The following is a 26,582-nucleotide window of genomic DNA, read 5'->3' on the forward strand; positions in this document are numbered from 1 at the left end:
AAATAACAAAAAAAATTGTGATCACATTTCCCTACTTTCTTTTATGTTTGTGGCAAAAATTTGTTTTTTAAATAGCAATGACACCACTAAATAACAACAGATGAGTATTAAGCTTATGTAGACATATGTATTTAACTTGTATCTTACAGAATTTTTGAATGTAGGAGAGTTGTGTCATGGAACTAAATGGAGGCAATCTGAGATTAAAAAATAAGCATTTAGTACCCTTCCCATGTTTACTCATAAGTTTCTTGCTAAAGATCTAGTGTGGCCACAAAAAACTGTTCACTGCAAAGCAGCATCTTAGCAATGAAGCTCAAAGTGATAATAAGTTTTAATTTTTTACATAGCATTGCCATTACTTTGTCACTGGAATATTATTCCCAAAGCAGAAGTATTCATATAGTATGTTGAATTCTGAATTGATCAAGAAATGTTCACAGTTGACAGCACTCAGTATTTCCTTGCCATAGCAGCCATACAAGCTCATAGCTCTGTTCAAGGACAGGCCTTGTTTGAAAGACAACAGACTGGTTTACATGCTTAGACAGGTGATCTAGCCATCAAGGTTGATTAGAGCCATTAGAGCTACAGAACTGATTATCAAAACAAAACTAAGCTTTATATCTAAGGCCAAATTCTGCCCTCTTTTCAAACACCTGTAGGTCAGGTTTTAATCTTACTTAAAGCATTCTGACTTTACCATAAAAACATACAGGTTGACTTTCAGATTTCAGAATGAATTTCCAAAACTGACACTTAAGAGATACCCTGGTGAATTAAGCAAATGCAACCAGGATTTACTTTGCAGAAAAAAAAAAACAAACAAACAAACAAAAAAAACAACACACAAAAAAACCCCACCACACAAACAAACAAAAACCCACAACACCAACCCTGGTATTCACATTTTTTGGTGCATTCATGTATGCTTAGATCACTTTAAACTACTGGCTCTTCACTTTTAAAGAGCTGTAGTGATTTGTTCCCAAACCTGAAATCTCCATGTAAGAAACAATGTTAGGCTGTTGACAGTGTTAAGAGTAATTCCTATCAGGTTCAGATAAAATGCAAGAACAACACAGTCTAAATGCCCAGTTATAGACATGGTTCCTTCTAATTTTTTTTTAATTGAAAAAGAAACCTAAGAAAACTTCAAACAAACAAAAGCTTAACAGTATCTGTAGCTGTGATTTGCATGTACTTGATAAACAGTCCACACAAGTATTAAAGAATTTCTAATTCTTACTTTTTAAGGTCAAATCATTCCAAATGACCTGTCGCAGACAGGCTGAAGGACACTCATCCCTCAGGCCAAAAAAAAGGTATGAAATCATAATTCTGTCCCCCATTAAGGTTCTTATAATCCAGATAAAGCAATTAACTAAATTAAAGGCTTCAAAGTAGATTCCCAGTTACATCCACTGAATCCTTTTCAACCTTCTCCAGAACACCACGATTTTATTTGGGCCTTCAATAGCTTTTTGTCCTTTTATGCCTATACTAGCAGAGGACAGTCACAAGCTATTTAAAAGGCTTGTAATTCTGTGATACAACAAGTTGAATATACATGAGATATATGGGGACCTGGTGGCCTATCTTTGTAGAGTACAAGATTCATAAATCTAAGTTCTCTGTTATTAAACAGCAACTATTAGTTGCAATGAAGTAATGACTGAAAAGGAGCATTTCAGACTGAAGTATAATTGTGGACTGCATGCATGTCACCTATAACAAAAGTGTGACAGTGACCTTTTGGCCATCCCCCATCAGCAGCATGAAGTATACTTGCAATTCACAGGACACTATGTAGCACTCTAAAGAAAAGATGCCCTTTACACATTAGTTACTTGGAGACTCAGCCAGTCAGTCTACCGAAATTTTTCAATCAGGCAAATAATTCATTTTCATTAAATCAAATTTACAAAGCTCACAAGAACAACCTTATTCAAATTATAATAAATTAAGGACAACAGAGGCTGTGAGCCATTACTCTTTCTGGCTGCAACATCTAACATCCTCGACTTAAATCAACATAGCTCGAGAACACCTATAAATTCAGTTTCAAAAGTGTTCCTTGGCAACTTGGACTCCTAAGCTCTAGATATTACAGTTATTAGCAGAACCATGGTGACAGAAATATTCTTTTCAGGAAAGAACTGCTGACAAAGCATTTAACCAAATCCCTTAGCACAGGATTTTGCTTATTCCTTCTCTCAGTTCCAAACAGGCATCTGTTGCTAGTAATGCAATAAATTCTTTTTTTCACAAAAACCCATAGAGAGGCAGGAGTGTAAAAAACAGTATTTGTAGAAAAAGATGTTTTGATTTTTTTTTTAAGGAGGTAGCTATCTTACTAAGTTACAATTAATATGCCAAAAGACTCTAAAGGTGTAACACCAAGGCTATAAATGCTTCAAGTATATGATCATAAACCTAGCAGTTTCACTAGCTATCAAACCTCCTTTCTTGAACATGAAATCCAACACACAAGGACACCTCAAAATCCTGCTGTTTAAAATACTGCTTTAAGTGCAGCTTTTGCACTAAATGCCCAAACACTTAAGCTACAGCTGCATGAAGTCATGAAGAAACAAAGAGGCAGCAAACCAGAAGCTAAACACTACCTAGAGGGATAGTCAGACAAAATGGCCACAGAAAAGGAACATCAATCTGTTCAGTTTATGTCACAGACCAAGCAGAATCTAAAGCTGCAGTTTGGCAGACATTTAAGTAGATGTACAGCACATACTGCTAATAAGAAAGCAGCTCTTTCTTATTCCCAGCCACTCCTACCAAAAACTGTGTGTTCTGACACAAGGGATGCTGTGAAAACAAGACTGAAAGTAAAGCTTAGAAAAATCCAGAGCAAGTTTTAGCTTCATCTTACTACACAGCTGCACACATAATAGTGCCAAGATAAGGGAAAGGAACAGTCATGCATCATCTTCCTTCCTGGCAGTAGTCTGCACTTGCATCAACTCAAAGCAATCTCAATCCACAGTCAGATTTTTAGCTTTTTCAAAAGTCTTGAGCTGCAATCAGGAAAGGATAAGAGGGTATTAGCAGATTAAAACAATTATAAGGAAGTAGCATAAACATAACTGGACAGAGAGGATGCACTTAATATTTGTATATACAGTGTCCTTAATTTACTAAAAGTTGGATTTCCCTGTCACCCTCCAGTCTTCTAGAGCCGCACAGCCACATAAAGCTCAGGAAATGCGACCTATGTCTCAGCACCCTTGGTCATTCTAACTTCTTCAGTGCAGCCATCTCTGAGTTTTGGGATCTGTGTTTTTCTTTCCACACAGAGCAAATAACTTTGAAGAGTCAGTCATACAGCAGCCTTCACTGTGGCTGAATTCCTCCCAAAGACAGCCTCTCAGGTGAATTCCAGCACCAACTGCTGCACCAGTGTGCCATGTCAGAAAGACCCATGACTGGACTGATTCAGAGACAGATGCATCTACACGACATCTAGCCTGCAGGTACTCATTCCAGAAAAACAAAACAAACTACAATAGAAGTCTTGTAGCAAAAGCTTGCAGCAGTGTTATCTGTTGCCCCCAGCCCCTGCTCCTGTCAGCTTTTTTGCTGGAAAGAGCACTTATACGCGAGTAACAGGTCATGTTGCAAAGTCTGGAGTGCTGTGCTCCACACGCTATTGACAAACCAACCCATTTCCAGCTTGGGGCTGCCAAGTCTGCATCTGCCTCCCAGTAGCTGCAAAAGCATTAAGACAGCAGCAGCACCAGGCAAAGTATTTTGTCCAGACCCTTAAAGCAGGGGGCTTTTCATCAAACTTCATTAATTCATAGCCTACAAGAAAAAGTAAGCTTTATTTTTGTTTTTACCAGCCCTATTTTAGCTCTATTGCCAAAGGAATTAAGTGTCTACAAACAGCACAGCTTAGTCCAGCCAAAACCAGGGCTTCTTAGTCTCCCTGAAATAGGAACATTGTTCATGATTTGCACTGCAACAAGTATAAAGATGTCCTCTCCAAGACAAGAAGAAACCTTCATATTCCACTAACGTATGGTACTACCTCAGAAAGTCTCCACCAAAGCATTTAATCCTTCAATACTCTGCAAAGACCAATAAAAACCTATCCATAAGACTATCCTCAAATATGCTGGTTATAGCATTAATAAGAACATTTCACAGTATGTAAAATTGAAAAATATTATCTATTGCACTTGTTAATTCTGTAACAATCCAACTCAGAACCTCTACAAATAAAAGCACAGCAATCAAACTGATCTGTATCTGTAGTAGCTTGTTCTGAATAAATACGAAACACAGGCTTTAAAAAAACAGAACTTTCAAACCTGTGAGAAACAAAATACCCTTTCAACATGTCACAACATTTGTTAACATTTAAATAACTGTCACCCTTAGTAAAAATTACCTTTTATACTGTCAAGCTTTTAACATTCAAAACTGTCTAGTGAATCTTACGCTGCTATTTGATAAGGATCAGCAAAAAAGTCACCTTCAAAAACAGGACTACAGTTCAAAGCTTCTATTAGTCTTCTATACTCCTTTGGTAGCCAATTTACTAAGACAAGGTAAGTCACAGACTGTCTGAAGTAATACATTTTAAACACAGGCTGTGGCAACAAATGAAGAACTGCTAAAAAATTGAAGCTTTTCCAAGTAAACTGAGGACACCAAGAAGCACACATCAAGTAAGCTAAAAGCTACGGAAATTAAGCATTTCCCCCCTGCCTTCTGCAGTTATTAGCTGTCCAAGTTGAAGACAGAGACAGTTTTTAAGCACTCCTTGCCGAGGCCTGTGAAGACTTCAGCAAGGGTCAGTTACAAGACAAGAGGAAAGAAAGAGTGACTTAAGCAGGACAGAAGTCCTGTGGATTCATTCCCTTATTAAAGCATGATTATGTTAAATCAATAAACATGGTTCCAAGTATGACTGTTATAACTATTAATTTCACTAAAAACAATAACCAGTACAGTCATGACCAAACATGGGGATTTCTGGGAGACTCAGGGCTGGATATAGACAGTATTATGAGAAGCTTTAAGAATAGGGGAAACATAGCTGAATTTCTGATACAGCACATTAAAGTAAGCATTGCTTATCTAAAAAAGGAGCCAAATATTCCAGACCTTACCGACTACTTTACCAAACTGAACTTACACCTACAAAGATTTAAAAAAAAAAAGTCCCCACAACAACCTTTTTTACACTGCATTACTTTTACAAACAATGGGATGTTGGCAGATGGAAGAATAACACTGTCAACACTACTGAAAAGACTGTAAAGCAGCAACAAGTTAACTGAGCAACACTATACACCTCTTAATTAGACCTTTCAACAGATATATTCCAAGTAAATTCAAAGCTTGCCAGTCAATGCACTTTCAGATTTGAGATGAGAAGAAGAAATGCTGAATAGTTGATTTTTTTAAAGAAAGCCACCTCCTGCTATAGGACTGTTAAAGAGACTTGTATTTTTCTATTAAAGCAGAGTAGCTAACCTGATGTAACAAAAAGCGTTAATTTTATTTGGATTAAAAGAATCAAATACATTGTGAAGTTGAAGGATAGTACAGGCCTCTTAAAGTTTTTTTTCTTGCAAAAAATTATTTTACTGAAGAGGCTACCTGCAACATTCCTCTGTTGGTAGCACTTTAAAGCCAAAAAGGTTCAAAAAACAGAGTAATGCTGATCTCACTTCAGGCATGCCTGTGTGATCTCACACTTAATAGTTGGCTTATCCTACACCTCAGCTCTCCAACATCTGGATAATCTTAGAATCATAGGGGTTGGAAGGGACCTCTAAAGATCATCAAGTCCAACCCACCTGCTGCAGCAGGAACCCATAGGAAAGATCACACCAGAACACATCCAGACAGGTCTTGAAAGTCTCCAGAGAAGGAAACTCCAAAACCTCTCTGGTTAGCCCGTTCCACTGCTCCACCACCCTCACAGTACAGAAGTTTTTCCTCATGTTGAGGTGGAACTTCCTATGTTGTAACTTGGTGCCGTTTCCCCTCATCCTATCACAGAGAGACTGGCCCATTCTTGACATCCACCCTTCAGATATTTATAGACATTAATAAGGTCCCCTCTCGGTCTTCTTTTCTCAAGACTAAACAGCCCCAGGTCTTCCAGCCTCTCCTCATATGACAGATGTTCCAGTCCCTTAATCATTCTTGCAGCCCTCCACTGGACTCCTTCCAGCATGTTCCTGTCCCTCTTGAACTGGGGAGCCCAGAATTGGACACAATACTCCAGATGTGGTCTTACTAGGGCAGAGTAGAGGGGGAGGAGAACCCCCCCTCTCTTCTTAGAGGAGAAACCCATCTCACAGTAAAATGGTGAGATGCAGTTTTAAAAATAAGCAGGTATTCAAACTGTGCAGCTATAAATATCAAATAAATAAAGAAACATAAACCTGAAGCCAAAATTGTCTTAAAGAAGATGAGTTTTCCAAAGGCATCTCAAGCATACCAATCCATCAGAAAAATTTCATCTATACTTTTTAAAATTATTATTAGTCTCTCTTTTATTCAAGGAAGTTCACATTTCTGGAGGATGCTTACCTTCAGATTGAACTTCCTGGATGTGAAGTGCATATCACACAAAACTAATGTAGTAAGTTTAAATATTATATGCTTGAATAACAGAAATCAGTTTAAATGCAGGCCAAAAATTACCTTAGCATGCTTTAATTCCAGTTCTGCTAGCTCCACGAGATTTTTTCTGAATGCTGCAACTCTTCTTGTCTTAAAGTCTATCAGTTCTATAAAAAATAGAAGTGGATTCATTAACCATACTACAGCTAGTGCTGCCAACTGTTAGCAGACATTCCTTCAGGATGAAAGAAGTAAAGAGAGAGAAAAGGCAAGAGGAAAAACTTTTTTTAAAAAGTTTCATCTCATCACGTTCTGGGATCAAAGATACTGCTGCGCTGTTGGATGAAAGCAAACCATCCTTACAGTTCCTCATCTCCAGCTAACCTTCCTGGACACAAAGCGCTGTTGAAAAAAGACTGCAATGTGGATGCTTTTAAACAGCTAATTCTTTTATTCCACGAGGAGTTTTATTTCAAGTCTAATTCATAAAAGTCTCTAGGGAAGATAAAAATCTAAAACTAACATGAAGAACAGAGGAAGCAAATATGCTTTATGGATATACATTTATGGACAATAGGTTTGCTCATCCTCCACTGTCTCACTTATAGGAATCACTGGCCAGACTTACAGAGTCAAACAACTCTCTTAATTAAACGATACAAACAGAAGAGCATGGTGCTTAAACCTTGAACAGATATGCCCCAAATAATGAGTCAGATGACTACTAACTCATAACAATCTTACCCTAAAAAAAGAGATGAAGTTTCCAGGAAAAATGCAACACATAAATAAAGTTAATTTTCTCTAAAGCTACTGTAACTTTTTAACTTCAATGAAATCTCATTTCATGATCCCTCCCTTTTGTAATGTAGTATCATCTCTGTGAGAGACTGTTGCTTTGACAGAAGAATGCATACCACCAAAAGGGGAATTTCAATCATTCTTTAAAAGATTGCTTGCTTTCACTGCTACCAATTATTATTTTGTATCCCATCCTATTCATATTTAAAAAGTAGTTAACAGATTGCATCTACACATTGCTCTGCCTAATGTAGCTATGATGATCCAAGTTAAAATATAATTTGAACTTTCTAAAAACACTGATGAAGTTCTGCTTAGGAAACAAATGTAAAAATCTATTATCATTAATAGCATCCTAAAATTTGTTTATTTTCAAGTAGTAACATAGGATCAAAGACCACCCAAATACCTTGTTTTGCTGATTCAGATATTTTCTCAAACTTCTGACAGCATATTTGCTGAGTAGTTTCAGCTTGCAGCACATCTTTATTTTTTGCTCTTGCTTTATCCAATGCCTTATTAGCATTTTCATAATCCACTAGTGACCTAGATCTTCTATACAGGAGATCCTATAACAAGAAGTATAAAGACTGTATAGAGTTTACAAGACTCTACCCAAGTATTTTAGAATATGACAAGTATTAAAAAGAAAAAAATGTCAGATTAATTTTGGCCTTTCTTGCTGTACGTCAGTTCTTATAACTTTATTTCCATTCACTTTATCACCCTGCAAAATACAGGAATGTCCATACTGAATTAGACACGTAATTTAGTATTGTTTGGTCTGCATCTTGTCTGACAGAGGTTAGCACCAGGTGGCTTAGATGATACTCCAAAAAGCCTAAGAACAGGCACACGTGGGAAATTTCACAGCTTCTTAGATAAGAAACAAACTACATTCTGAGGACATTACTGAACTACAGGGCCCAAGAAACAGCAATAGCAATTTTTGTGTAACAGTTACTGCTGTGATCTTCTAACTACTGATATTTTCTGTCAAATGCTTCATCCTTTTGTCACATTACTTAATCATCTTACATCAAGGAACACTAAGAATGACATCTTCTGTAGGTACAAAATATCAAATTTGGCCCACATGTTTTTGTATCAGCACTTGCAGATCATCTGGAGTATCCATTTTTATCATTAACAAAAAAATTATATTTGCTGGCAGTCTACAAGCAGCAAACACATGAACAATTCACCAGCAGCTCTTCCAGTTTTTAATTATACTGTATGATCTGGCCTTGATAAATGGATCACACAGTCCAAAATATTCAGTCCCACAGTCAGCAACTACATGGTTACTCCTTATATACAACAGATAAAAAGGTTATATAGTTGTGGGAGAAACTGCCTGCTAGAGGTGGCAGCATTTTAACCTAACTAACTACTATGTGCTTTGCAAGATGATCCCTTTTTTTTTTTTTTTTTTTTTTTTAAACAAAACATCATTTCACTTCACAAAAAAAACATCAATTCACCTTAGCAGCTTGAGACTCCCTTAGATAATATTTCAGAAGATCAGAAAGCTTAAGATCTTCATCAGCAGATACCCGGGCCTCTATTTTCTGGAAAAAGAGTAAGTAAACCATAAATTTAAAAACATCTGCATTTTGGGTATTCACTTGTAGGATGCAAATACAATGTAAAACATACAACAGAACATGACACTGTTTTTTTTCAAAAACTAGTATCAGGTATTTGTGACACAGTACTTTAAAATGCTGTGAGAAAGACTACTAGGATTTTATATTAAAATGTAATCAATAACCTACTGTGCAAGCAGTAATTGACGACTATATATTTTAAACAATGCTTTCTTCAAATTTGTTATATGCATTATATACTAGAAAAACAGCACAGAAACAAAAACTTAAGAGTTGCACAGAAGTTTTGTTGGTTTTGAGACCAAAGGAAAAAAATTTTTAAGGCAACTTTGCAGACTAGTTGTGTAATTGCATGCATTGCATGGCCCAAAATACCTATGAACTTATTTGCTTGTATTTAAAATGGACATGTATGATTTTAGAAAGAGTCTGCAAGTGCTTTTAAAAATCTTAATTTAAAATAATATAAAAGGCAACATTTTAGGTCAAAGCAAGTAATTCTGTTAAGTAAGTACTTTAAAGAAAATTAAATTATGCAACTACAACTGCCTGTGTTTCAGAAATGTACACATTTTTAATTCAAAAGTTTTCCTGACACACTGCATATATTTTCTGCTCTACCGAGCCAAGTAAATATGGTAACAGAGACAAGATATTTTAAAATCTGGTTAGAAGCAGTGATAGTTTCTTGACTCCAGAAAAAAGCAGCACTGCTGCCATTTTCTCAATTAAGGACTCCACTTCTTTTTCCTGTAACAAGTTCTGTGACACCCAGTATCAAGTCTGGAAGGCCCCTGAGCATTTTAGTGGAACAGCAACTTTACTAGTGTATTACACAGAATACAGGAAGACTGCCTAGAAATGTCTAGGAGACTGAAGACTCCTAAGGATCAATCATTTTACAAAATATATAACTGAAATGTTATGCCTTTTTATTAACTGCTTAAATGCTTCAAATGGAAGCATCCATAAAACATCTACATATTCATATTAACGTCTAATTGACACAGGATGTCCTGCCACTTTCAGGATGTACACAAAGAACATATCTAAAAATTTGCATAGTACATACCCTTGTTTTGTCAAATAACTCTGATACCTTCAGAAAAAACCTGCACAAAGGAAACAGCTTATATTACAACACTAATTTGAACAGTCTAATTACTTTCTAGAACTCAAAAAATAATCTGTGTCTGACATTAAAGGCTGTAAAGGCACTGACTAGAACTGTACTTCCGAGAACTCAGAACATAATTGTTTCAAATTGTAGCACTTCAAATATCTGGGAACTGTACTTCAGAAAAGGTAAGGGACAAAGTACAATGGACAGATGTTTTTTTATACAGAATAATTGTACAGTTCCTACAGTATTCTTTATGCTTCTGCAAATTAAACCCCAAACACTACCACCCTGGTTAATGGTCCTGTGTTATTATCAAGTGTCCTTCACTCAAATTTTACTGTACTTTTCTTCACACAGTAAACATGACACATGTCCTACTTGAAATTCAGGGAGGCTAGGCAACAACATGGCACATTTTCAGCACAGGAGACAATACAAGGGTTCAGTGTAAAAGCAGACTGAATTACAGCCAATTCACACTACTTAGAAGACAGATATAATTCCTGACAGATCCTAACAGACTCCATAAAATCTCAATACTATAATCAAAGTAATCAACATGTAAGCTATAACCACATTTGGAAGTATTTCACTGTAATTCAGGTAAATTAATTTTAAAAAGTTAACTTTCATACTCATCTCCTATCTGTCATCCCACTAAGTCTAATAAGAGTACATGCTCACAAGCATCAACATCTTGAAGCTAGTTAACTAAGTTTCACTTTTAGATGAAGCAAACTTCATATTCAGACAAAGCATTGAAAAACTGAAGGAGAAACATCTGGATACAGACCGTCTACTACTTTCAAAATTTTAGGGATCTTTGTAGACTCCTTTCTTTTCCTAAAGGCAGTAAAATTGCCAGAACAGCAAAACTATTTTTCAGGATGATATTAGAGGGAACACCCAGAAAAATCAGTATACTCACACTGAGACCTGTTCTTGCTGCACATGTCAAAGCACTTAAAACACTTCAAAAAAATTGTGAAGAGGTGGAGTTTTTTCTTATTTTACGAGGACTTTTCCACCTCAGTGTAATTTTCTACAAATTACAGAAAACAGCATTTTTTTTCCAGACAAATACTAAAGCAGCCTGCTTTAGTAGAAACAAAATACTTGAGAAGAAAATCTCTCCAATACAACTATAATAAAATCTGTTTTTCTCATAACAAGAAAGCTACTTAACTCAGCAGGTCTCCATTAAGAGTCAAATTCTCGCATAAATTATTATTAATATCTTACTTGCATATATCTGTGGAGTCCTGTGTTCCTAATGCATATAATGAAGAACCAATTCTGTTATAGTCATCTGCCACATCTAGAAGAACAAAAAAGATCTTGGTTTACTATTTCATTCTTCTGAAAATTTCTAAGTTCCTCTCTTCAAAAGTGGGTGTTTTTCTGAAAGGAAGATGCTTTAACAGAAAAACAGAAATGAAATTTCAATCATGTCCCTTATTATGAAGTGTAACTTCACACAATAAACCACTATATGCAGAGCATCTTCTTCAGTGCACACCTGATTTTCAGGAAAACCTCACCTCATCAACCACTGATCGTTGCTTGAAGTAGCATTATTGTTAAAGCATTTTAAACAACAACATTAGAAGCAGAGTTTGTAAAGAAGGCTGCCTGATTTGATGAGTGAGGTATTGCTAGACAGTAATCATAAAAATCAAATCTTTGCACAGACGGCTTTTTTAAAGAGCTTTTAGTATAAACTCAATCAATGATGAAGATGCTAACAGATCCAAGCACTGAACAGGAAAATATATTTTCCTTGCTATTTCTGAATTTTATATGCATTTAAGTAGATTTTTTTTTGTTTTTTTAAATAACACAACCTTGTTTTAACAGCTTGAGTGGGTCACCTTCCACCCAATTCATTACTTCATATACCCCAAGGCAATCCATGCAGGTGGTTACAGTGAATAATGGTATTAGGAAGCCATTAACCTCCCTTTCTACTCCTCTCACTTAAACATAAAAATAGATTTTCTGCTGTAAATAGAAAGTCAGTATCTTTGCAAGCCCTGCAGCTTTCTGTTGATCATAAATTTATCCATGAACTACAGACTGCCTACTTCCAAAACAGACTTCCCAAGTCATTGCTCTACTCTTTTAGCCAGAATTTCAAAAGGTGCCATTTGCCTTGATTCACAGTTTGGTAAAACCTGTCAGTAAACATCCAAGGTGATCTGAGCCTGAAAACCAGAGAAGTTTTGTCACCAGTTTGATCAATGCTTTCCCATCAGATGCTCCAAAATCTCATTCTTAACAATTTTCCTGGTGAAAGGTGCTCTCACTACTTAGTTTTTGGACCTAGCTACCATGAATGAAGTTCAGTGTTCCTTTTAAAAAGCAAACAAAATGCCAGAAACCACTTCAGGTGGGAAATGAATGAAGACACAGGGTCCTTTAGTGCTTCCTTAAGCAGTAGCTGACTCTCCCCATCTGCTAGCATAGATACTAAGGCTACAAAAGACTCAGGTTTCATGCAACAGCAAGAGAACCATCTGAAGAGGTCAGTAAATTCTTGGTTTAATGTCTCATTCAACATCCACCTTAGAATCCTTACCCATGGAGGGTCCTGCAAACCAAGCCTCTAAATGTACACACTCCAGTTTTCATTCTAAAAGGCTGAAGAATGGAAACCTGACTTCCCGGTCTAGAACTAATGGCCCAAATAGGAGTTTGCTGCTCAGCAAGGTAACAAAATGCCTAGCATGCCAAGAAATTGCACTCTGATGAATGCAAGTTCATCCAATCAAGAGCAGCTTCATTAGGAGTAAAATCATACTTCTGTATTACCCACCTTCCACCTTAAAGACTAAGAACCAAAGAAGTATTATTATGTAGCCTCTCTTCAGAGGGACAGCATGAAGAACACGACAACTTCAGTGTCACATCAGGCTGTTCTTACCCCATCTAGTCTATTACAGCAAAGGCTAAACTATGAAAGTCAAACTAAACTTCTTTAGACTAATGAAAGCCTATGCTTGGAGAAATTTATTCACTTTTCACATGCAAAAAGAAAACTAAGAATTATTTCTACATACTTCCATACGCTTTAACTAGTACTATTTACACCCTGGAAAAATAACTCACTTTTATGAGATCTTGTCATTCTATCAGATTTGGCAGAGGCATCTTTGACTCGGTTGTGATATTCTACAAGGAATGTTCTTTCATGTTCAAAGAAGTCATCCACATCCTACAAAAACCAAGAATAATTTAAAGAACAGGATTTCACTCAGAGCTATTTCAGAGTAAATTTGCATATGTTGCTGTTGCTCTAACATGAAACACAATGTATTTTTATTTCCTAAAACACCATTCAAGCAAGGTCATTTCTTCATTTATCATGATCCAAAGTTTTAAGGATTTTTAACAAGCGCCTTACAGGTCTAGACAAATAAACCTGAAGTGAAGGTAATCATTTCACTGCTAACTACCACTGTGGTGACAGAAAAAACAGAATTAATGCACTTAATAAAAGAACATCTACCTAAAAAAGGGGAGGGGCCAACAAACACGCCCAGTTGCACAAATGCTGCATTCACAGCAGAGACTGTATTAACTCCTAGCTCAGGAATGCTGATCTTGATGACAGATTTCTTTCAAGCTGGAAAATGTAGGTGAATTTTAATATTTTCTGTATTAAATTTGAGATATTTGGTTTATTTTAAAAAACCTCTGAAGTAGCACAGATGCGCAATACCATGGAATAGCCTACAACATGGGCTTTGAACAATGTGCTTATGAAACTGCTGGTCATTTGGACTTCATATTTTTCTCCAAGTCATAATTAATCCATGGTTATCCCCACTTTCCAGCAGCTTCAAAACTCCAGACTTTAGCTCCTCTAACTTGCTTGCAAAGTTAGAGGAAGGAGAGCAAAATAATCTTCTGCAAAACTTCTGCTTGTTATAAAATCAATCTTTCAACTTTTGGAAAAGTTGAAATTAAATGGAATTTTCATTAAGATTCTTATTTTTTTGTCTTGGTTACATTCTTGCGTCTACTGGGAAAAGCAGCGAGGAAATGGCTTAAGCTGCAATAGGGGTGGTTTAGACTGGACATTAGGAAAAAAAAATTCACAGAAAGAGTGTTTAGACACTGGAATAGGTTGCCCAGGGAGGTGGTTGAGTCACCATCCCTGGATGTGTTTAAGGGTCATTTGGATGTGGTGTTGGTGGATCAGTGATCCCAAGGGTCCTTTCCAACCTGAATAGTTCTATGATTCTATGATTCTTAGCTTTGAAACAGTAGGAGGATGCTGGAAGGCTGGTAAAATTCACACTGTGTTAATAACTTCTGAGCTGCAGGAGTTGTCAAAGCTTGTGCACCTTCCCACTATATAAAACGACAGGCCAGAACAAAAAGCAGATTATCAATTATCTATGGATTTAAAAAATGCTTAACACTATAAAATAGGGAGAAGAGTACTGAAAGGCCTCTTTCACAGGTGCAATCAGATAGTTCTCAGTTATCTTGCATCCAGGCTCACAGGTTCCTTCCCATGCTCTGCCTCTAATTCTTACGTTAGACATCACTACAAAAATCCCTTCTTTGTAGTGAAATAAAATTCTGCTTCATTAAAAAAAAGGGGACGAGAATGTTAATACACTTTAAATCTTGATATGTTAAGCAGGACTCACCTTTACTCCCGAAACAATGACACCATCTGCTGATTTAACCATATTTTTAAAGAAGTCTTCAAGTTTCTCCTTCTTATTTTTCCCACGAACACTCAACTGAAAAATAAATTCATTGATCAAGTCAGTTCATTTTCTGGAGGCAATACAAGCTTTTTCACACAATCACAATATGTTAGGGGCTGGAAGCAACCTCTGGACATCATCTAGTCCCACTTCCCTGCCAGAGCAGATTCACCTACAGCAGGCTGCACAGGATGGCATCCAGACGGGTTTTGAATGTCTCCAGAGATGGAGGCTCCACAACTGCTCTGGGCAGCCTGTTCCCAGGCTCTGCCACTCTCAAAGTAAAGAAGTTCCTTCTCATGTTTAGATGGAACTTCCTATATTCAAGTTTGTGCCCATTACCTTTTGTCCTGTCACTGGGCACCACAGAAAAAGACTGGCCCCATCCTCCTGACACCCACCCTTCAAGTATTTATAAGCATTGATATTGATTCCCCCTCAGTCTTCTCTTCTCCAGACTACAAAAATCCAAGTTCCTTAGCCTTTCCTCATAAGAGAGATGTTCTAGTCCCCTAATCATCTTCATAGCCCTAATAATCTTTGTAGGCCTTTTTTTTGGTTTTATACAAACCACACACCCCCAAAACAAAGAAACAAAAAACCTACAAACCACAACTTGCTACTCCTAAAACAGTTGTCCGCTCTCTGCCTAGTCTTATACTCTGCATTATTGGGGACAGGTCATCATGCACACAGACTGACACACTACCTAATTTCCTAGACTGTTCTTTATCACCTAAAATAGTATTCCAGTAAATAAATTTTAAAAAAACAGCAATATTCTAGCACCTACAGATAGCACCAAAGGTTAAGGTGTATGTTTCCACTACCACTCACAGTATAGCTGTTGAGTTCATCTAATATAACCAGGCTTTGCTCTTTTAAGTGTAGAATGGCAAATCTTCAAGTTTCAGAAATTACAGATGCATTTACCTCCTACTGCAGTGAAGATAACACTGGTTTCAGCCTCCTCACGCTTTCCCTGTCCATCTACATTTGCCCAATTTAGGTAAACTGAGTTTCTGATCAGTAAACATTACTACATCAAGCAACAAGAGGCTCCACTGTAACATATTTTGAAGTTAAGCACGTACTCAATTGAGCCAAGATTTGTGATGATTTCTTCAACATTCAATGCCAATTTCTGCAATTTTAAAAAGCAACTAAAAACTGTTAGCAGATTATGAGCAACCACTAACTCCAACATCAAAGAGTCACTATGAATCCAGAAAGACCTCTCCGTTAACTCAAAATTAGACAGCAACTCAGTATGAAACACGTGGACAGCCACACTAATGCAGTATCTCGAAAATAACCCATTAAATTTTCACCTACATTAGGAACAAAAAGGCTTTACTTGAACATTTCATTAGAAAACCTCTCTAGCATTGTTAGCAACTGAATTTAAATCATGGTTCCAAATCCTAAAAATGAGCATTCTGCCTGTGTTGCATCATCCTTCCCTGCAAAAAAACTCAACATTTGAAGGGTGGACAAGTATAACATCATGTGAAATCATCAGCAAAAGCTAATCCTTTAAATCCAAAACATATCAGATTCCCATTAATATTTTTTTATTCTAAGGCTAGAGCATATAGTGCATTTCATTCCCCAGGTGGTAGCAAAATGAACTCCTACAGGCTAAATTAATTTCTAACTTTTACAATACAAATATGTCTGGTGTGAAGAAATTGATGCAATTTACTCCAGGAGGTAAAGCACTCTTAATCAATTTTCCATTCTACCATAAAAGTACATCTTGTTTTCGCTTGCCAGCGGTTCAGTTTTCAATACTCACATCCTGATTATACTCCAAGAATACATGGAAATTTAAATCCTTTCTCAAAATAGGATGTGCTGCCACGCGACACAAAAAGACTTCATGCATTGCAACTGTCTTCTTGAATATTGCCAAATATTCACTGAAAACAAGAAACAAGACAGACATAAGTATTTCACAAGAAGCAATTAAGTTTAAGACAAACCTAGTGAGCAGCTTTAAGAGATTCTCAGTAAGGATAAAAAGCTGTAAGCTGATATAGTAGAGGTTATTACTCTGATATTTGGTATATAAATAAATAAAGGGTACAATGTTAATATTAGGGGGAAATTTGAAGCGCTAGAACATTACAGAGAGACTTTTAATGAAGACTCAACAAATACATTCTAATTTTTAAGGCTAGCTAACACAGACCTGTTTGCTGAAGTTGTAGCCTCATTTAACTGTTCTTTTCCCAACTCCTCAAAAATCAGGAAATTGATATACAGACTACAGTCACTAGGCACTATGTAGCTGATGTGCAAATTCCTTCCTCCCCATCTCCATCCCCTTGCCTATTTGCACCCTCCTTACTTATTATTTAAATGTTCATGTAGTTCTGTTAGCTCTTTAGATAGCAGCCTTTTATTCCACGTCAAAGCACCCAGCCTTTTGGGGCTGAAGCTTATGTGGATGTTTTGCTTCATAGTGGTTCTAAAAGTGAAAGTGCTGCATTTGGTAGGTACCAAAAAAAAAACAACAATAAAAACTGCATTGCCCAGTTCAGCCAACTCAACTTTAAAGCAAATATTCATTTGTGATTCAATTAAGAGAAGGCATTCTTATCAATACAAATTTGCTAGAATTCACTTTGCTTTGCAAACTCAATAAGCTGTAACTTGTCTAGAAATGAGGAAGGGACTCTTCCCCATTCTGAGGTCAGACAGTGAAATTATAATCAACACTTTTGCTTCCACTATGTGCAAGGAGGTTAAGATTTACATACCAGCAAACCAGCAGGGCCAGTGTTGGGAGATGTTTGATCTCAGTGAGAGTAGTAGTCATTCAGTGAAGACAAAAAAGGAGGATGCAGAGGATGGAGGTGGCAGTAGAAGAAACCCAAAGTTTTCTGTGTTATCCAACCCCTAACCAGACCACAAGAGAATCATGATCAGGGCCGCTGGAAAACCACAGATCCTTTAAAATCTATAGTGTTTTGCTAATTTCCAGTTTTCTGCATATGAAGTGTATATCTACTCTGCTATAAATTATGTTGTATGTAACGCTAATACAGAGCTTTTTAAGACATTCGCTCACAGCAGCTGGAGCTTGAAAAGAAAGAAGCAGTTCTAAGAGTTCTATGTATTTTTCTTGTCAATTCAGAGCTCTTGATAGAAGCAATCTAGAGGCAGCTTAAATATACACTTGAAAACTGAAACCAATGACAGGAAAAAGATCAAAGAAGTGAATGGATGATACAAAAAGTGGATGAAGCAAGGAGAAACTTCACTCAATATGGAACAAAAGGCCATAGAGTAGATATTTCAATACGCATTAAATTCACAGTAAGGGAAAATACTATTTTCAGGAAGTATATTCTCCTTGTGCAAAAAAAAAAAAAAAAAAAAGGGTCAAAAAAAAAGGATCTTTTAGCGATCTATTTCTTGGTGAACAGAAGGCTGGCATCTCTGTTTGCATCTCTGCTTACAGAACCCAACCACAGGCAAAAATCCCTAGTTCAACCACTACATGTTTAAACCTTAAAGTTCTATTATGCTTATAAATTCTGGAACACCAGAACAAAAAAGACAGAGGTTACCTCCTCCCTTTGCAGGTGTTCCGTGAAGAAAAGCGTCTAACTATATTTTTCCTCATAAAAGAATGCTCAAGAACAAGCTGTTTTTTCCTGCTTCAGAAGATCTTTAATGAAATTATTTCTACAATTTTCCTAATGGCTCTGATCATGATCATGAAGATAACCCTGGTTATGTAGTAACTGGATTCTCAAGCCTCTATCTCACAGAGAACCACTACAGTGAAATCAGAAACATGGGACAGCAAACAGCTTTAAAAGTTGAGGGATAAAAAAAAAAAGTAGTAATCAAGTCTACATACGCCTCCAGTTCTTGTTTCATCTTGGTGAATTCTTCTTTAGTCATTGATCCTTCCCCTTCTCCAAGTTTCTGCAACTTCTCCCTTGAGGCATCAAAGTCAGGCCTGGGTGGTGCTGGTGGAATCTGGAATTGAATCCAACTTTTTTTAAACTGCTCATCTTCTCAGTCAAACAACATCCATTCAGTACATAACTATAGACTGTCTGCAGCTTTTCAATATAGGGCTTCTCTCTTTCACCATTCATTACAGGAGAAAGTCTCTTGTTCATGAGTTAGACATGCTGAATTATACCAATTTTGGCCCAGTGTCCTTAAGATTACTAAAGGATTAACTAATGGCTTCAGTAGTTTAATTACAACAGAAACCAAATAATACATAGCTTTCCCAATACAGTGAATTAAAACTTGAAATCACTATTTTATAATTAGTTTTGGTTTAGCTTATTTGGTATGGATTGTTTCTTGTATAAAGAAAAAAAAAAGAATTCCACAGTTGTTTTCATACTATCAATTTATAACTCCCCAAAACTGTAAACCAAAACATCACATTCTATATTGTTTTCAGGTACTAAATCTATCTTGCAGCACTCTTAACATTAAAGATTCACCTGCACTTTGTTATTTCAACACAGTAAAAAAATCTCTAGGTAATCTTGTAATATAGTATATTAACACTGAAAGAGAAAACACCAGTCAAACTCATCATGAATTGCTATTAGTAAAGGGACACAGAATAAAGCTGAACTACGCTTAGATTTTAGTTCACCAGTATTTGCCCATTACACTAATACATTAAAGAAAAAAAGAACAATCCAGTATCTACTCAGTCAAGTGTCTGAAACTAGTTATTATCACACTGAAGGTCTAATCACTTCAAATAGCTTTTCTGACTCAAAAAAAGACTGAAGAATGGTATGACACATCACAGATCATATTCATCATCTTTTTAATTGACTAGTGGGTACATTATATGTTTACCTTCTGAATCAGAAGGCATCTCCAAACACAAACTGAATACCTAACTTTCATATCAAGATGACAAATATTTCTATTTGTAATTAAAGTATGAACAGCAGCACCCATTTTTAACAGGCAGTATCATAAGGTGACTATTTTGGGACTTCTGTTCCCCAGAGGCCTGAAATAAACTTCAAAAAGTGATTAAATTGTGTATTAAGGTTCCTCTGTCATTCTAGAGGGTATTTGCATTGGTTGTTTTTTTTCGTCTCCTACAGATATGACAAAGTAATTCTGATCTTCATAATGAAAAAAAGTCTGATTGCTAGAGCTCAGTTACTGCACTCTGCCATTGCAGCTAAAACAAAAGCAACATGAAACTTGTAACCAAGTTAAACATTAACTTGCAAAAAACAATACCACCAAGTTATACAGTTCACCTATCTCCCACACTTTTAACACAGTGGACTAAAAATACACTTGGATACAGATTAAACTACTCACTCATGATGAGCGAAAGGCAAGAATTCATGACTACCACAGTAACTACCCTCCAACCTTGCTTCAACCACTACTTTTTTGTAATTGCACAAAATGAAGTATTGGAACACCTGATCTTGGAAGGCGTATGCTTAGGAGTATCTGCTGCTTCCATTGCATGTGAAAGCAGCCACAAGTACTTCTGATCCAGTCTATGGAAAACAGCACGCAGAAACCAAAAGAACTGTAACACTTACGATATAGCCAGCATAGTCCTCATTCTCAACAAAAGAATCATGAAGCCAGATAAATTCCTCATGTTGCCGGACAACAGAAAATTCATTTTGTTTGAAATTTGGTAAGGAACTCTAGAAAGGGAAGAAGGGGAAGGAATTACGAAAAAAGAAAAAACAACAAACAAAACCAACAGAACGCCCACACACCAAAAAAATAAAACCACTGTGTCTTTCATTATTATATGAAAACCAACAAAAATACCCCTGTAAAAATAATCCAATCATCCAAGTAAGGATTTGACAAGAAAAAGGTTAGTACAGTAATAATTACCCGTCCTAATTAGTACCCCAGTCGATTAGAACGGCTTGCTCAAAAAGGTTGTGGAGTCTCCACCCTTGGAAACAATAAAAACCCAAATGGACAAGACCTGAGCAATGCACTCGGGTTCACCCCAACTTAATGGTGGCAGAGAGGGAGGATATCTGATTAAATAATCTTCAGAAATTTTTGTTCAACCTCAACTATTCTGTGATTTTGCAGTCAATAAAAATGCATATCTAGAAAAAAGAAAAGCTATAAACAAGCAGTAACTAAAAATTATTAATTAATGTAACTCCATTATTAAATACATTTTTAGAATCTGAAACCATGGAAAATAAAAAAACTATACTGAAAAATATTGATGTATATTAAAGATTCTACCTGCAAATAAGCCAATTAATAAGCATGGGAATGGCAAGACAATGTATGAGTACAAAAACCAGAACATCACTTTTCTTCTTAACAGTTTTTTACCCTCTTTTTAGCCAACTTTTTCTTAAGCACTGCAGCTACCAGTCCCTTAACCATGAGACAATGCTACTTTCTCAGTTCCTTTGGATTATGTTACACTTTCAACAAACAGTTTAAAAAAACTTTATTTTTTACATAATCAAGAAAATGTTCAGTATACAAATGCAGGCTTTTACCTTTGTATGGACAGTGAATTTAACTTTGTCCCTCTCACTGAGTGCATCCGAGATATCCACTTGCAGAGCAGCATCAGTCTGGAGATCTACATTTATTGCTCTAAGCTAAAAAAAGAAAATCTATTTAGCTTATATATTTTTAAAAATGTATTAATTTTACTGTATTTCTCTTATTATTCCCTTGAGAAGAACCCTTACCCTGCAATGCTGAACAACATCCTTAAAAACCAACAACAACAAAAAAACAAACCAACAAGACAACAAAACAAAAAACCAAATCCAAATTTTGTAGTTTCTTCAAAATCAGCATGAAAAATTGCAAAACTGAAAGGAATACACTTTTTTTTTTTTTCCCCATAAGAAAACTCTCTCACAAAATAATTCCAAAGTCACACAGAGAAGAGAATGAGACAATGATCAAATACAGGAAAATTGGAAGATTATCTGAGCACTGCAATGTCCGGCTGTAACCAGACCAAAGACTTAAACAGTACTGGGTGAAACTAATCTCATCCAGAACCCAATTGGAAATTCAGGTCCTCTCACCCTTGCACCCTTGTTCTAAATCAATTTGTCCCTTGAATATTTATTTCATCATAGCAATCAACACACATTCAGAATCGAAAATTTTTCATGACTGCATTCTGAAGTCTGCATTCAAGTATAAATAAGTATCAGCAACACACAGTACAAAGATTACACATAAGCAGATTTTGAAGGTAACACTGTAAGTCACTGGAAAAGCACAAGAGAGAAGCATTAACTGGCACATCTCATTTTCCACCAGTTAACTTAAATCATAGTGGTAAGCTCCCACTCTAGTTTTCTTATTAACTTCAATGCACAGGCAACTTACATAGCAGCAACCAGACTAACACACTCATTTTAAGATGAAGTAAACCAAAATCATGCAGTCTAGCATATTCCGCTGGGCTAGCAAAATATCACAGTTCAATGCCTGTTACACAAATAGCAATAGCTTTTCCTTACAGCAAAGCTGGAAATCATTAAAATCACCCCACAGTAACATATTCACAGATTTGACTCGGGCATCACTTTTTCTTTTGTTTTCCCAAGGTTTAGGGGGTCACTGCCTCACACAAAGGCATGTCGTCACGCAATGATCCATTATGGATCACTTCTCAGAGGCAGAATCTCCTAACTCCTACTGAGTTTCCAATGTGCTTAACATCTAATTTAGGAAATAAAAATACATTATGATATACCAATGTCTGCCTTATGTCATGACACCACATTTTTCAGCTTGTGAAAAAGTTCTCCGTAGTTACACTGTCTGGGGTACTGCTTGCTTTTCTACAGTCCCCTAGAACACATCAGCAAACAGAGTAAACTCAGCAAATATTCTGGATTATCCAAATGGCATTTTTATAGTCTTTCAAGCATCACATAAATGTTTACTAAAATGCTTTTTTCCTCTCCTTTTTTTAAAAAAGTGGTACAATTCAAACTGTGAAGATTAGGCATAGAATCCGCTTCAGTTTGCCATCAGAGTGTGTGCAGCCCCCAGTGCAGCTCACCCTGGTTCGATGCGCTATTCCCAACTCCAAAAGCAAAACACTCCTCTGTGTTGAGGAAATTTAAGAAGCCCCTAAACATGACAGCTTCACTCATGGCATACAACTGTAAAGGACTATTTGTTTGATTTACACTGAGTTAAGTTTGTAACAGTTTTGAAGAGCTTAATCATATGTTAAATTATGATGTGTAGCCTGACTGCCAACAGGGAACGTTTTCATCTGCAATGGTAATGAAGCATTTATGAAAGGTGTCAAAGACAATCAGAAATTTGAAGGACTTTAAAAGTATTCATGTGATACAATGGTCCATATTGCTTAAATTGTGTGGTGATATTGTCTGTGAATTTAATTCACAGTAATGCAATCTCCTTATCACCACTTCCATAAGAGAACTATCACCAGTGGATGGTTTTCTAGTCACGAAGGGAGTAGAAAATTAAAAAATAAAATGCTGCAGAAGCTGATTTGGATGAGAAGTCTGATTTGGATGAAAACTGAAAAGAAGATACCTTACATTCTGGAAAAAAACTGAAGTGGGATACAGTCTCTTTGTATCTTACCCTCCTACCCCCCCAGTCTAATCCATACAACATAGCACAGTAATTTTATGCTTAGATACATGCTCCAACAACAAAAGATTACAAAATGTCATCACAGTATAAAGTTTCAAGCAGATGTTCTAAGGGATAGCTCATTTCCCCTAAATGAGCAGACACAAGCATTAGCCAAGCTGGCTAAAGTTTATATAGATATAAAACATACAAGACAGTACTAGCAGAGCAATACTATACTACCTTTCAAAGAAGTATTGTTTACACTAGAGACAGCAAAAAAAAAAAAAGTAGCAACAGGAACTCAGTTACTCCAAGCAAACTCAATTGTATCTTCCTAAGTGAGATTCAGAAAAGCAATTCCTGCCAGTTCATTTTACACAGACTATTTATAAACTGCTTCTACAGACCACCCACTGCTACTTTCTCAAAGACGATCCTCAGTGCTGTGTTTTACAATTCTCCTGAAAAGGCTCCACGTGGTACAATGCAAGTATTTGAGAATTACCGTTCCATGTGGCATCAGCATAATTTCCAGCTTTCTTGTCATCCTGTCACACCCATGTGACATTAACACAAGTGTAGCTGACCAGTATGATTCTGAAGAGTTAGAAGTACAGTTGTCATTGCAATATCTGAATTTGAGAGAGGAAAGAGTACTGATTTTCAAACCTAAAGCTCAGTTACTCCAACCAGAAGTTGCCATCCACGCTTTCAAGTAAAGGTTTCACCTACTAATTTTTTTTAATTGCAAACAGAGGAAGATGACAAATCAGTGCAAGGGAAACACTTTAGGAAAAGCCACTTAGTTTCACTACTGCTACTAATATTAAAAAAAAAAGAAAGAAAAAAGAAAACAACTAGCTTATAGTTTTGAAGGTTAAAGCACAGCAAGTTCATTAATGAACAGACCAACAGTATTGCTTTTGACTAGATTTTCTTATCACAATCAAAATAATGCAGATAACAACCTGTGTTCTAACCCCAGGGATTTACACAGCAGTGAAAAAATTAAAACCCCAGTGTGACTGAAAATAAGAAACTTTAAAAAAAATGGGGAAAGGAGAAGGACAGTGTTCTTGTTTAATTCCTTCAGTGCTGGATGAAGATGGGGAAGGGAAAAAAAAAGGACTGCACTTGGCCAACTGATGATGCAAGTTGTCCAACCGCACAAACAAGCCTGCTAAGAGATTTCTTAAGGCTTTTAAATTACCTTGTGAACTCTGACAACCTGTAGCCTTAGAGGGAAAACTAACAAACAAATTTCACACCGGATCAGATCTGCATTGTTATGTTCTACCTGCATCTTCAGATAAAGACAACTGTGCACTTCAATGTCTGTTCCTAAATACCAGGGACAATGCACGAAAAATACAACTTCATAATTAACAATTTCTTCAGTCCTTGTTCAGAAGATACTCAAAAGGACAACAATTTCCACCATCTTTTTTTTTACACAGTATCCTTACTCAAGCAGCTGTATAATTAAAGGCAAAACCTCTACAGTGGCCAGGATTGGCCTAATACAGTATTAGAATTATTTTTTTAACTTGTGGTCATAAACTGGAACATTAAATGCACCAATCTCCTACCACATGCATAATCAAAAACCACTTGGTACTTAATGTTATCTCTGACAAGTGAGCTTGGCATGCATCATAAAAAGGTATACCAACACAGTGGTTTTCAGATATTTTTTTTAGTAATATACTGGATGTAGCCACTTTAGCAACCAGCAGCAGCCAAAGCAATCTCAGAAAAACTCATGAGGCTCCTCAAAGTCAGTCTTTTCTCAAGATACTAACCAACAGGAGTAATCAGTCTGAATAAGTTATACTGGATTAGCTGATTTGTTGCTTAAGTGAGGCAGGCAAGTTAAAGAAAGATGGATGCAGGAGTCAGATGAAAAAAGAAGGCCAGAAACAGCAGGGCAGAGAAAAGGGTTTTCTCGGTAAGAAACATAATTGCGACATCCTGTCCCAACAACAGAACTTCTTTCCAATAAAGAGTTTATTCTGCAGCATGTGCCTGCAATGTGTGAATGTCTCATTGTTATCTACGGGAGAGCCTCTAGGGCCCCCGAGAGAGGGGCGGGCAGGACTGCTCCCCGGGCCCGGGCTCGGGATGGCAGCTGGAGGCCGGGGCTCCCCGCACGGCTGCTCAAGCGGGCCGGGACCACCGCCCGACCCGGGCGTGCGCGGCGGGGGGGCCCGCATCCGAGCCGGGAAGGACGCAGGGAGAGAACATGAATCTCCAGCAACACGCACAACGCCCTCACAAGCTATTCCAACAAAAAGGATGGAAACTGCCCTTCCGAAACTTGGTAGACAGAGCAATGAAAACCTGAAGGCTAAACACGCGCAGACACAGTCTGGTTTCAGAGGGAGACGGTGCTGCTTCCGCACCAACAAGCCCCCAGACCCTCACTGCCCGTCGCCCCCCGGCACCTGCCGCCCCTCCCGGTGCCCACCCGGCGGGCCCGAGCCGGAGGGCCCCCCGAGGAAGGGGGCGAGCCCTGCCCTCCCCGCGCCCTCCCCCGCGGGCGCCGGGGTCCCCGGTGCCTCCCCGCGGCACTTACACCTCGGTCCTCCTCCGAGAGGAAATCTGGGCCGTCGTCCGAGCCTTCCTGCTGGCGGCGAAGAGGACGCGGCGGCGCGGCCCGGCAGGACGCGGAGGGGCCCGGCAGGAGGGGTGGGGGGGAGACAAAGCGCACAGGTTAGCGACCCGGCCGCCCCGGCCCGCCCGCCCCGCACCGCGCCCGCCCCGGCACCCACCATCATGGCTGCTCGCCGCGCTCGCGCCCGCCGGCCCTGCCCCCCAGCCCGCCCGGAGACCGGCGGCGCGCGGGGCGGGGCTGCGGCGCGCGGGGCGGGGGCGAGCGCGAGCGGCGCCGACCGCGAGGAGCGGCGGCCGCGCGCGCCGAGCCCGGCCCGCCTCCCGCCCGGCGGCGCGTGCTCGGCGGCGGCGCGCGGGAGGGGTGCGGGACGGGGGAGCTGCGGGGGCCTGCGGGGGGGGGGGGCCCGGCAGGCACCGGGGCTCCGTGTCCCAGGGCAGCCGCGCTTCGTGGCGGGTGTGGCTGTGCGTGCGTGCGTGCGTGGCGGGAGCGGCGCGGTTGGT

The 26,582-nt window shown here is 38.1% G+C and overlaps 1 protein-coding gene across 2 annotated transcripts in view; it reads right to left on the reverse strand.

Moving 5' to 3' along the window:
* Positions 1-26,307, reverse strand: part of SNX6 (sorting nexin 6) — a 28,157-nt gene extending 1,850 nt beyond the window's left edge. The window contains exons 1-14 of one of the 2 annotated variants that reach the window (XM_051621479.1): positions 26,240-26,267; positions 26,044-26,094; positions 21,377-21,481; positions 20,429-20,539; positions 18,736-18,857; positions 16,660-16,783; positions 14,799-14,894; positions 13,246-13,351; positions 11,380-11,455; positions 10,087-10,126; positions 8,889-8,975; positions 7,814-7,973; positions 6,685-6,770; positions 1-3,035 (exon numbers count right to left, since the gene is read on the reverse strand). In XM_051621479.1, the coding sequence (XP_051477439.1) occupies positions 2,994-3,035; positions 6,685-6,770; positions 7,814-7,973; positions 8,889-8,975; positions 10,087-10,126; positions 11,380-11,455; positions 13,246-13,351; positions 14,799-14,894; positions 16,660-16,783; positions 18,736-18,857; positions 20,429-20,539; positions 21,377-21,481; positions 26,044-26,094; positions 26,240-26,245 (1,212 nt within the window). In that variant the 5' untranslated portion in view covers positions 26,246-26,267 and the 3' untranslated portion in view covers positions 1-2,993. Of the gene's footprint in view, positions 3,036-6,684; positions 6,771-7,813; positions 7,974-8,888; positions 8,976-10,086; positions 10,127-11,379; positions 11,456-13,245; positions 13,352-14,798; positions 14,895-16,659; positions 16,784-18,735; positions 18,858-20,428; positions 20,540-21,376; positions 21,482-26,043; positions 26,095-26,239 lie in introns of both variants that reach the window. The other variant, XM_051621478.1, reaches the window with a different exon arrangement.
* Positions 26,308-26,582: the final 275 nt, after the last annotated feature.

This window comes from Apus apus, chromosome 5 (assembly GCF_020740795.1).
Source record: "Apus apus isolate bApuApu2 chromosome 5, bApuApu2.pri.cur, whole genome shotgun sequence".
Taxonomy (NCBI): Eukaryota; Metazoa; Chordata; class Aves; order Apodiformes; family Apodidae; genus Apus; species Apus apus.